Raw genomic sequence first — 13049 nt, 5'->3', positions numbered from 1 at the left:
GGACATTTTATGTTTTTTAGATTTTTTTTTTGTTATTATGTGAATGTTTTAAAACATGCGTATCTAATTCGTTTGAAGTTGGAATAGCATGTGGTTTTTTCTAAAGTGTATTCTAGAGTTTGTACATAATTCTAGATTATAATTTTGTTATTTTTCGTTTCATATTCATTGATTTACAATCCACCAAATTTGGGACATCAAAGCTATGAATTTTCTGTTTCACAACTTTATTTGTATATTTTATGAAATTTTAAAAATGCATATCTAATTCGTTTAAAATCGGATTACCATGAGATTTTTGCAACGTGTAGTTTAGAGTTTGTACATGATTTTAGATTATATTTTGTCATTTTTGGTTTCACGTTCCATAGTTCAACCATTAAGTAATTATCAAAAAATTCTGATTTCCAGGCTTTTGCGATTCTAGATCCACTTTATCTGGTACCTTACTCGGAACCGAACCTAAACTCGTCCCTATATATTGGTTTGGTTTCCGGTCCTACAAATCCCGTTAACCGGTTTTCAGGTTTTCCGGGTCCGGGCCTACCGGTCCAGGTTTAGACCCACTCTCATCCCTAACCTACAAAACATCTAGCGACTATTGGTAGAAATTAAGTCCATCTATCTTCAATTCTTAATATATTCATTTAAAAAAAGAAAAAAAAAAGTTTGTCGATCAAACTATTCATTATAATCCTTAATCATACAAATTTTTTGCAATGTTCTAAATAACGTAAGGCGTGACTTGGCGGCAAGGTAAAAGTTAAGCCATGACAAGCCTTGGCAAGCCATGACGTTTTTCAAGGCGTGACTATATTATATACATTAAAATATATAAATCATATAATTATTGAATTTTATCAAATATTTGAAGTTTTTAGAAGTGTTATATTAATATCTAATAGAAAAAAGTTAACAAAAACTCATTTATTTTAGGCCCGATTAAAAAAACAAAACAAAAAAAACCCACACCTTGAAAAAAACTCGCGCCATAACGTGATAAGGCTCGCATTGACACGTTATTTGGGCGCCACGCTTCACAAACCCGCCTTTGAGGTTTTCATAACGACTACACCACGCCTCGCGCCATGGCACGTCTTGAGGCGCATCATGGTGCGCTTTTTAGAACCATGATTCTTTGTGACAAAACAAAATTTAACACAAAATGAAATTAACCTTTAAGTCAAAGGAATATTAATAATAACATGTATTTAAAAACCGACAAATAAAATAAGAGTCGTTAATAGAATATTTAAACATAATGTAATATATAGTATTTATTTTTGAAGAAAAAGGCTACAAAAAGCTTTCGCATTGAACCAAAGGGCTTCTAGCTCAACGGTATCAGGTGATGCCCTTCCTCTTTGAGGTCGAGGGTTCAAGTCCCGTCATGGACATAAGTGTACTTAGGTGTTAGTTTAGTACTAGATTAGTATATTTGTATTTGCCCTTTAAAAATTGTGCCCAATGACATCCTTAAACGTGATTTCATTGCTGATATTGCCATCATTTTTTTTTTCAAATTGGAAGGTTAATCTGAATTTTAAAGTCATTTTATACAACTCATGGACCATATCCGGTAACTAAATACAAACTTAAGTACGCCGCCAAGACAATTTTAAAATTGGCTTAAACTTGTAATTTAGCAAAACATATAAACTAAAATTTATAATTTACATTAGTTTTGAATGATAAATTTTCATAATAAATAAAATTAATAAAAAAACTAGGTACATAAAAGAAAAACTTATAATCCAAAAGTTTCCTTAACCATTTTCAATTCTAGTTTTTTACTATTGATTTTATGTAATTTAGACCTTTTAAACAATATAGTTTTTTTTTTTTTCATCAAATTTTAGACTTTAGACACAATTTTTTATAAATAATTAAAAATAAATATTCAAAAGAAAATCATAGGTTTAATTTTGAAAGTAGAATAAATGCGTTAAAAATCTGTAAAGATCGGCTGCTGGTATGCCGAGTAAAAGCTTAATGAAATAATAATTTGATTTTATGGAAATGAGGAGGACGTTGCTGTTGACTTGGACCTCCCTTTTGAATCATTCCCACCGCCTACTCTCTCCCACACTGCATAAATCCCTTCCTACCCTTCTTCCATTTTCGCACCCAGGATCTCGATTTCAATCCGCTTCTGTAGATCTACACTCGGGAACATGAAGAACAATCACAACAGTAATCAGAATCAAATGATCTCACTCTTCAAGCTCTTCAATGCTCCATTACATCTATCCAATCTCCTTTCTCTCATCCTATTCTTCGCCTTCGGTTTATGTTTCGGTATCATTCTCACTTTCCATCTCAAAAACGTCTCCTTCAATCTCCAGTTCACACAGTTTTCCCTCTCCACCACCACCAACACGGCCGTCCCGGCCGACGTTATAACCACACCACAAACAACCCCGCCGCCGCCGAAAGTTGGATTGGGAAGCTACTTGAACCCACCGGAACTGATGCACGATATGACCGATGAAGAGTTGATTTGGAGAGCATCGATGATTCCGAAAGTTAGAGATTACCCGTTCGAGAGAATCCCGAAGGTTGCCTTTATGTTTTTGACTAGAGGTCCGGTGGTGTTGTCGCCGCTGTGGGATAAATTTTTCAAAGGAAACGAAGGTCTTTACACCATTTATGTTCATAGCTCCGATTCGGCTGCCAATGAGACGGAGCCTGAGGATTCTGTATTTCATGGCCGGCGAATTCCAAGCAAGGTAAAAAGTTGCTAAATTATCGAATTAATCTTTCGCTATATACATAAAAACTTGAAATTTTCAAAACAAAATTTTTGGTTTAGGATTTCTACCATAGCCATAACAATTCGTATCATCTGAAAATTAGGATTGTTGGTTATTGACACTGATGTGAAGATTATAAATTATCAAATTTAAAATCAATGTTATACTTAAATATATCTACTTGATTTTTATAAATGATTTTTTTTTCTACAATGGGATGATTGGAAGTTACTTAATTAGGAAGATCAACAATATCATTTGTAATCAAATTGTCTCGAATATTTGGTTTCCTTAAAATGTAAGCAATTATTTCCTTTTGTTTTTGGAAATTTCATATCATGATCTTTATAAAATTATTTAAAATTTTGAGTTTTGAGACATACTTTTATAAGTTTGAATCAATATCGTTACATTTAAAAATATAATTTTAACTCTAACGAAGAAGGATACAAATAATAACGGATGTAATTAAATCATTGGGGTTATAAATAAATTTCTAATAATTTATTATTAAAGAAGTTGCTTCTCTAAAAATAAGAAAAACAAGTGGCAAAGGGTGTATGATGGAAGCATTGCCCAATAGCCATAAACTTGTATGATGTATCCAAGCTGGATGTGTATGGTGCCGTTATACTTTTTCAAAAGTTTAGTGGAATATTTTTTTCCATTTAAAATAATATTTAATTTTTTTTTTCTTTATAAAATATTAAAAATAATTTGGAACATTGATTCATATGGGTTTGACATGGATATTATTCTATCATCTCGCATGTGAGTTTAATTATGAAACAAACAATTTACAACCTCTTTTTGTAAATATACTCCTTATAAGATATTGCAATCTTTTTTATATTTAAGTCCTTAAGTTTCTGTAACTTTGTTTTATCCTTGTGAAATTAAATTTACGTTTATATATTTGAATTATAGGATGTGGAATGGGGAAAAGTCAATATGATCGAAGCCGAGCGTCGACTATTAGCAAATGCGTTAATGGATTTCACAAACCAACGATTCATTCTATTATCAGAAGCTTGTATTCCCCTGTTCAACTTCTCAACAGTGTACTCTTACCTGACAAACTCAAAGAATAACTTTGTAGAGTCCTATGATTTAGAGGGACCTGTTGGTCGTGGGCGCTATAGCCCCAATATGGCACCCGTTGTAGATATTGAGGATTGGCGAAAAGGGTCACAATGGTTTGAAATGGATCGTGAGTTGGCTATCGAAGTGATATCTGATAAGATGTATTTTTCAGTGTTCCATGACTTTTGTGATGGGCAATGCTATGCAGACGAGCATTACTTGCCAACATTTGTTACTAAGCATTTCGGTGAGAAGAATTCAAATAGGACGTTGACTTTTGTTGACTGGGCGAAGGGCGGGCCCCATCCAACTAAGTACACAAGAAATGATGTGACCGAAGAGTTTTTAGAGAAATTAAGAGATGATAAGAGCTGTGAGTATAATGGAAAGAAAAACCAAATATGTCACCTCTTTGCGAGGAAATTCACGTCACATGCTTTAGATAGGTTGTTAAGAATTGCACCAAAGCTTATGCAATTCAATGACTTATAACGTTTATGACATAATTTAATTGTCATTTTTTTGTTATTTTCTTTAAATTTGTTTATTCTTATATACATAATTGAAATTGAGTTTAGAAATTAGAGAGCTTTTTCTTTTTTGAATTTTTGTGTCATATTTTGGTGTATTGTGTTCTCAGTTAAAAATTAACGTATTTAAAGAAATTTTAACATAACGGTTTATATATTATGACTAATAATTTATTCCGTTTTAATCCAGATTGACCATTTCATAGTTCAATTCTTATATATAATTTTCTACATAAACTAAGATAACCAACAAAATATTTAATTTACAATAAACCGTTTTTACCTATAAATTAAAGTCAAGGAAAAGATCGGTCTTGGTCGGTAGACTAAACAGTGACTGACTTGGGTTTTTTGGTTGAACCTAGTCCGGTCTCGACTAGAGGTACACATATAATTGTTTTGATGTTTTGAATTAGTTTTGATTTTTATTAACGGGTTTCCTATGAATTGCTTTCGCTTATAATTGATTTGTTTTTTTAGAAGTTAAAATGTGTTAAAAATATTGGTTTTTTTTGTTAAAAAAACCCAAATTGGTTATAGAAGAAAAACCGAAAAAAATGGTTTCAGTTATATAAGAAAATTTATTTCAAACCGGACAGATTGGTTTAACCCTGATAGGTTCTAATTTCTAAAAAAATTGGCTCTCAAAAGAATCTATTCGGTTTTTTTTTTATGTTGTTAAATTGACACCTATGAACAGTTTTATTAAAAAATCAAATAGAATGCTTATATGAAAAAAATGAGATGTTCTTTTAACCAATTTTTATTATTTTTTTTTCTTTTTTTCATATTTTCTGGTTTGAAATGTGCCCCTGTAGAACCCGCCATTTGTGCCTGAATGGCTATATCAAGGGCCCCATTAAATTATCTATTATTATTTGAATAAATTCGACGAATATTTAGATTTATTTATGTATTGCCTTCAGAATATTAACGGTTAACCAATTAATTGAAAGTTGATCGAAATTAGGCCAACTAATAATAAGATTAAGCTTGGCTACCAACACCAACCTTCAGCGGAGACATTTAAAATTAAGTTTAGAATTTCTTGAAATAGCTCTAAAGAATTGCAAACACCTTACACCTATGTGTATGTAATACCCCACCATGAGAGTAAACAGCTCGAAAGCCTTGAAGAATATTCCCTAATGGGCCACTGGCATTCGTTGCCTTGTTGGTTACAATCAAAGTACTACAAGTCATAACCCTCACAAAAGTGCAGTTCGGTATAAGCTTGATTTGGTGGATGATGTAGTTAAGTATATTAAATAATAAAAGGAAAATTAGTAAAAAAGTAACTATATTATTATAAAATTTTTATTTTGATTTCGAGTTATTTTTTTTTTCTCAATTATATCACTATATTTACAATTTTGTTGTAATATCAACCAAATAACCAGTTCTCCTAGTAACAACTTTTCTTGAATTGCAATAGTCACTAAGTTTATTAAATTTTGATTTTGACACCGAATTTCAAATTGCAAGAAAGTCATTATATTACACTAAAATTTCAATTTTGACACAATTTTTTTCCTCAATTATATCATTACATTTACAATTTCGTTGCAATGTTAACCAATTGACCGATTCAGGAGATGTTATTGTGGTTTAGAAGCTCGCTTTAGAAAGTCGATTTGTACAACAAATAAATGAAGGCTAGTCAAATGGTTCAAACTCACATACAAGTTAGCAAAAAATGGCGTAGCCACCATTTCAGGAGATGTTATTGTGGTTTAAAAGTTCGATTTGTATAACAATTAAATAAAGATCCCTATAAGGTCGATTTAGTGGTTCAAATTCACTAAGCTCTCCTGGATCGACCTTGTAGGGGTCTTCATTTACTTGTACAAATCAAACTTCTAAACCACAATAATAGCTCCTGAAATGATAAGTATGCCCTTTCACTGACTTTTAAGTGATTTTGAACCACTAGATTGACATTCATATGCCATTTGTGAAGAAATACTCTCATGAGAATTAAACATTAAACATTATAATAAAAAGTGTCACCTAAAAGGGTGAGTACACCATTTTCGCTGACTTTTAAGTGACTTTGAACCACTGGATCGACCTAAAAAGATAGGTGGAATTAGATACGATGCAAATCCTATATTTGAAACTCAATCCTACCACTTAAGATTTTATGTGGTTTCCACATCACAATATTGTCATGTCAATTATTTGGTAACCTGCTACATTTATGGTAACCGATCAGTTTGTTTACAGGCAAGTTTGTAGGGATCTTCATTTATAAGGGTCTTTTTTTATTTGTTGTACAAATAATCGACCTTGTAGGGGTTTAGATCGACCTTGTAGAGATCTTTATTTACTTGTTGTACACGTCGAGCTTCTAAATCATAATAACATCTCTTGAAAGGGTGACTATTCCCTTTTCAATTACTTGTATGTGAGTTTGAACCATATGAGCAAACTTCATTTATTTGTTGTATAAGTTGAGCTTCTAAACCATAATAACATCTCATGAATCGGACAATTGATTGACATTGCAACAAAATTGTAAATGTAATGATACAATTAAGGGAAAAAAAGACAAAACTGCAAATTTGGTCCTTGTGGTTTGCAAAAATCTTTGGATGGGGTCCAAAAAGTTTCCAGCTTGCACAAAAGGTCCAAAATCAAAGTTGTTCTGGGTTTTTAGTCCAAAAAAAACTTGAAAAGACGGTTATACCCTTATTTATTTACTTTTACATTTTTTTTTTTACATTTTATTACAGTTTCAATAACAATAATAATAATAAAATGGGTAAAATTTTATCACTCTTACGTCTCTTTTTCCCTCCCTCCCTCCACTGATACTTCTCTCTCTCTCTCTCTCTCTCTCTCTCTCTCTCTCCTGATTTTATCTCCTAGATCAAGAACAAACTAGAACTCAAGAACAATCATATCATATTCTTATTTCTCTCCTTTTTTTTCTTTTTTTCAGAACCAATAATTCAAAAATTGAAGATTCAAAACTCGACTCATCATCAGGTCCTTTTTCAGACCCAGAAATGCATCCACTGTGTGTATTGTTGAAAATTGATTTGTGTTCATCCCCATAACTCGAGAGATGAAATTTGATCCTAGAAACAAGTTTATTCTTATTCTTGAAACGAAAGCACGAAGATGAAGGTTTTGTTCCCGAGTCCAGAAACAAACACATACACACAATTGTAAATATCATTTTTTGTTCTTTCTTCCTTGGATTGACTTTTGTAGAAATCATCTTTATTGTTCATTCTTCTGTAAATAAATAGAACCCAAGAATCGTTCGAACCCTGAAATTGTTAGCCCCGGAAATCGATGAACCCAGAACATGAAAACCCTTGAAAACCCTAAATTAATTCTCAAAAGAAATTTGATTCATCCAAGTTCTAAGTGATTTTACAAATGATATGGAGATGAATTATGTGAACATACTAGGAATTATGTGGGTGGAGTTTTGCAGTTTTGATGATGGAATGCTATTTCCAAGTTGTAGATTGGTGTGTTGGAGAAGACGAATAGAGAGAGAGAGAGAGAGAGAGAGAGAGAGAGAGAGAGAGAACGTATGGGTGGGTGGGGGATAATACATTTCTTTTCTTTTATTTTTAAGTTAAAATGGTATTAGAATAATAGTAAAAAATAAAAAAAGAAATTTAAAGGGTATAATCGTCTTTTCAAGTGTTTTTGGACTAAAAACCCAGAAAAACCTTGATTTTGGACCTTCTATGCAAGCTGGAAACTTTTTGGACCCCATCCAAAGATTTTTGCAAACCACAAGGACCAAATTTGCAGTTTTGTCGAAAAAAAAACTTAGTGTGAAAATTGAAAATTTGTGGTAATATAGTGACTTTCTTGCAATTTAAAATTCAATGTCAAAATCAAAATTTCGGTAAACTTAATGACTTTATTGCAATTCAGGAAAAGTGGTTACCGGGAGATCAGGAAGAACCGGTCATTTGATTGATATTGCAAGAAAAGTGTAAATATAAAGACATAATTGAAAAAAAATAACTCAGTGTCGAAATCAAAAATTTATGGTGATATAGTGACTTCTTGCCATTTTCTTAATAATAAATTAATAATATAAAATTTCAATCTAAAAAATACTCTTTACTAATTGTTAATTAATGAAATGAGAATTGATAATAAAAAAGTCATCTAGAACTACTTTTTTTTACGACAATATCTGTCAGTCGCACATGGGCAGTAGTGCTTTTAAAATGATGAATTAACATTTTTGAAATATTTCTTCAATACATCACGATGCCAACTGCCAAAATTAAACCCGATGACCAGACATAATTTCTCTCGACCTAAATAAATCAATTGGTTTCCAATTAAAATTGTAACCACTCGTATGATATAGTTGATCATCCGTTCTAATCACATGCACCATTAGCCAATGACGATACAATGCCCCCCCCCCCCCCCAAAACCATGATAAGCCTGGTAAGGAAAGACCATGATACGACTCGTAGCATAATGGCAAGACTATGGTTGGCACATAGCAATCTCTATTGTATGTATGGTATGCAATATTTTGGGGAACTCACTAAGCTTTGTGCTTACGGTTTCAGGTACTTCGGGTTCGGATGGGAAGGGCCTGGCGTGACTGCACAGCACCCCCAGAGTTTTCCGTATTGGCAATTAATGATATTACTCTGATGTTTAAATAATATATTCACTTTGATCGGTTTGGAACAACTTGTTTGTACGATTTATTATTTTAAAAATGAAAATTTTACTATGAATTTTTAGGACGTTACAAGTTGGTATCAAAGCCTTGGTTTGAGGGATTCGGGCACAATTTCGAGTGTGTCTGAACACAAACTGAGGAATTGATAATAATTTTGAAAGAAAATGAATTTGCTAAAAAGATTTTAAAGAAGAAAGGGATGTGATGTGTGCATTCAGCCGAGCTCAAGTAAGTGATTGCCAGAATACCCATACATGTTTGTTATGATTATATGTTATGAGAATTACATGCTAGATTAGAGTTAAGGATCTGTTCAAAATTTCATGCTAGGAGAGATGCCTTTATATGCCTGATTGTTTGTGATTTCGGAATTGCCTGCTTGTATGGATTTCAAATGATTGGATGGATTTGCCTGATATATAATGCCTCATAGCCTAGGAGGATCAGATGCTATGCTAGATTTGGAATTTGTAATTGCTAATTATATACTTTAAAAATTGTATATGATTATGATCATATGGCCCTAAAATGACTGATTTTGCCTTATTTCATGTTCCTTGTGTAGTTGTGGTCCTAGGGTAGTCTTTTATTCGACAGACTATTTGATCTTGTATAGTGTATAATTTGCATGCATAAGACAACTGGCAGTGAGAGTAGAAGGTCCTAGCATGGTAGTAGCAAGTGAGTTGGGATGCCCTTTGTTGTTTTTCATGGCTTGGGGTGTTATTGCATGAATGCTACTTGCTTTGTGCTTTGTGGAACCCTTAGTGATATGATTTAACAATTAAGAGAATACGATAAATCACATGCTGAGAAGGTTAAATAATCTCAGAGTGATTGATTTGACCCTACTGCACAGATCTTGTTTGAGTCAAACCGTTGTAGGGGTGAGTCTTTTAGTCGAAGGATTATCTAAGCTTTGTAGAATGTGATTGTATTTATGAGATAGTTGGTTGACATTGGTAGGAGTTCTTCAATAGTTGATGGCAAGGTGAGGAACCTAGGAGAGTCGGGGAAGTGTTTGGTGGTAACAGATGCGCTGTTTAGCGAATACTTGGAGTAACAGTTTGAGAAGGTGACCTGGAGGATCCAGGGTAATTCTTGAGGAAAGTATGGATAGGTGTGGAAGGTAGTATTTGGCTCATACTACTAAAAGCACGAGATCCATACTTGAATCGAGGAGGGTCACAGAGAACCTAGGAAGCCTATGGGTTGAGGATTCTTGGGTATGTTTTGATCATTTGTATGATTGCTTTTCAGAATGGTGATGAGAACATGTTGAGGAGGTTCAGGTTCTCATTCAGGATCTGGTGCAGGTATTGAGCTGATTGATGAGCAAATACGGGAGTTCATCTCATGGGAGATCACCCATGGTATTTTAGACCAGACTCTTATGATATTCGAATCAATCAAGGAGGGGATTATAGAGATTTTGGATGAGCGTATGGGCGCGCTCTGCACTAAGATTATGGCTATTATAGGAGCTCACACTCTTTCCTTCTGCAGGTTCAATGCTTGTGGAGCTCTCGAGTTCTTTAGGGAGAAGGACCCTATTGCTAGAAGGAGGCGGTTAGCGAACATAGTGAACGCTTTCTGGAGAAGCTTCTATCCTGAGGGGTTGAAGGTCAGATTTGCATCCTGTCTTCTGAAAAAATGAGCTCGAGATTGGTGGGAGGATGTAGCCTATGCTTTGAGAGGTGAAGCCATAGAGACGACGACTTGGGATGTGTTTGTGACCTGGTTCAGGGTGGAGTTTGCACCAGCTATTGAGGTGCAACATTTGGCGAGAGAGTTTCAGGACCTTCGCCAGACGACTAACACTATGGCAGATATCACCACCAAGTTTAGGGAGAGGGCGCTTTTTGGTTCCACAGTATGCCGCATACGAGGAGATGATGAAGACAAGGTACCATGATATGATCCGAGACGATATCAGGGAGTTTGTGAGCTTTTCAGCCTTTTGAACTTTGGAGGACATGATTGCTAGAGTCTGAGAGTGGGAAATTGATTTAGAGCACCTGGGGTAGAGGAGGCCAGAGCAGGTGTAGACAGTTGGGTGTCTTGCGAAGAGACGCAAGACTTCTGGTCAGTAGTTGAGGGGCCAGCATGGCCGAGGTTAATGTAGTACATACAGGAAGCAGCATGATGGGGTTTGTCGATATAAGGGTATAGGTTGCCACAAGTGTGGTAGGGTTGGTCATGTCAGTAAAGATTGTCCTTGGGGAGCCGAAAATTGCAGTCACATGTCGATAGGACCTGAGTTCCATTAGTTGACGTCGTAGGTATGTGTTGTATTCACTTCCTTCATGCTCTTATTAATTGTGTTTATGATTGTATGTTGTATATGACACACTATGTGTGGTTTATCTAAGTCTCCACCTAGAAATTGGAGTTTTCATCAAGATGGTCTATGTAACGCCTGTGTTTCGAGGCTAAGCATTAATTCGATGATGTAATAGTCATGACCAACCATTGTAACCTATTTTAAAATAATAAAGATGAATTACTGGAATATTATGTGATTTTATGTGATTATATACTTATTTGTAAAGATATAATAAAAATAAGCGTCAAAAATAAAACGTTAGATAAGCCCGATATCTATGAAGAAAGTTGTAGTATTCGTGACAAGGATTCCGGTGGTATAAAGAAAGCCGAAATCCGAGATATAACAAAGAAGTTATAACCTGCCGAAGTTTCGTGACAGAACCGACACGACATTGCGTAACGTAAAAAGTGAGTTTATGATAAAGTGCTTTTTAGCCTTAGCGATCTAAATGAAAGTCGTAATATACATTAAACCAAGAGCATGCATAAAAAGAACGTCTAAATCTTACTTCGTATGAGGAAGTTATGAATTTTCTAAGATTTGACATAGTTGTGTGCAGCCCGGAATTCGAATTATAGACCAAGCAATTTTTAGCCGAAACAACCTAAACGAGAATCGAAATCTCGTCAATAGTAGTTCAACAGTAAAAAGACAGACAAAAACGGGCGTCAGATGAAAAATTTATGAAATTTTAACGGACTTTACCTATCCCGACCTATTAAAAATATAACTTTAAAAATAAAGTTGAAATTAGCCGACGAAGTCTAAACGAAAGTTGTAGAGTACGGTCCCACCTTTGATTGGATACAAAGAACGTTAAAAATGGAGTTCATATGCGAAATTTACGAATTTTAGAAGTCGGGAGTGCCATTTGCGAGGCTGCTCAAGTATGTCCCGCGTAGAGAAGAGCGCTCCGCGTACTCGCATGCTTGGTCCGGAGAACTCCACGTTGCTCCACCCGATTTTGGACACCTGCCCCTTGGAACGCCCTGCGTATACAGGTGTAAAAGGGTGTGAGGTGCAGCCTCATTTTTCACACATTTCACCCACATTTTCTCTCTCTACTCTCTCTCTCTCTCTCTCTCTAGCCTCCCTAAACCACCCTGAAGCCAAGGAAACCTCCCTAGAGCTAGAAGAAAGCCCCGGAGTGCCCGAAGACTCCGAGAAAAAGATTTTTCGGTTTAGAAACTCTGCCCCCCGCAGAGCCTGGTTTTCAAGGAAACCTCTCAGTTTCGTCAAAGGAGATTATTTTAAGAAGCGAAGTGCTGTCCGAATCATCAGCTTATCAAGTGAGTGCACAGTTACTTTCATCTTACACATAGATATGAAGTATTTTATATAAATTATGTGCTATGTGTGCATATTTACTTGAGATATGTTCTAGATTAAAGATTTAAACTTCTTTGTTTTTCAGATCTAAACCGTAGATGTATTTTGTTTTCAGATATGAACCTTTTCTTCAGATCTGGACTGTAGATGTATTTTGTTTTCAGATCTAAACCTTTTCTTCAGATCTAGACTGTAGATGTATTTTGTTTTCATATATGAACCTTTTCTTCAGATCTAAAACTATAGATGTATTTTATATCTACAAATATGTTGGGTAGAACATGGGTAGATAAATGATGAGGGAGGAAAGATGATATAGATGAATATTGGTAGCTGTGCCACAA

General features: G+C 34.5%; 1 protein-coding gene across 1 annotated transcript; it reads left to right on the top strand.

The window, feature by feature from the left end:
• Window positions 1-1858: 1858 nt before the first annotated feature.
• On the top strand, window positions 1859-4420 carry LOC111894454 (glycosyltransferase BC10). Its single transcript, XM_023890532.3, has 2 exons — window positions 1859-2729; window positions 3681-4420. Exons 1-2 carry the CDS (start codon window positions 2175-2177, stop codon window positions 4326-4328), a joined length of 1203 nt encoding a protein of 400 aa, XP_023746300.1. The 5' UTR covers window positions 1859-2174; the 3' UTR covers window positions 4329-4420.
• Window positions 4421-13049: the final 8629 nt, after the last annotated feature.

The sequence above is a fragment of the Lactuca sativa genome, chromosome 4 (genome assembly GCF_002870075.4).
Source record: "Lactuca sativa cultivar Salinas chromosome 4, Lsat_Salinas_v11, whole genome shotgun sequence".
NCBI lineage: Eukaryota > Viridiplantae > Streptophyta > Magnoliopsida > Asterales > Asteraceae > Lactuca > Lactuca sativa.
The sequence above is the reverse complement of the archived record's forward strand: the minus strand, read 5'-3'. Positions and strand labels throughout refer to the sequence as shown.

Coding starts and splice junctions, on each gene's coding strand:
- LOC111894454 (XM_023890532.3), top strand. CDS start 2,175: ATGAAGAACAATCACAACAGTAATCAGAATCAAATGATCTCACTCTTC. Junction 2,730..3,680: donor GCCGGCGAATTCCAAGCAAG/GTAAAAAGTTGC, acceptor TTTGAATTATAG/GATGTGGAATGGGGAAAAGT.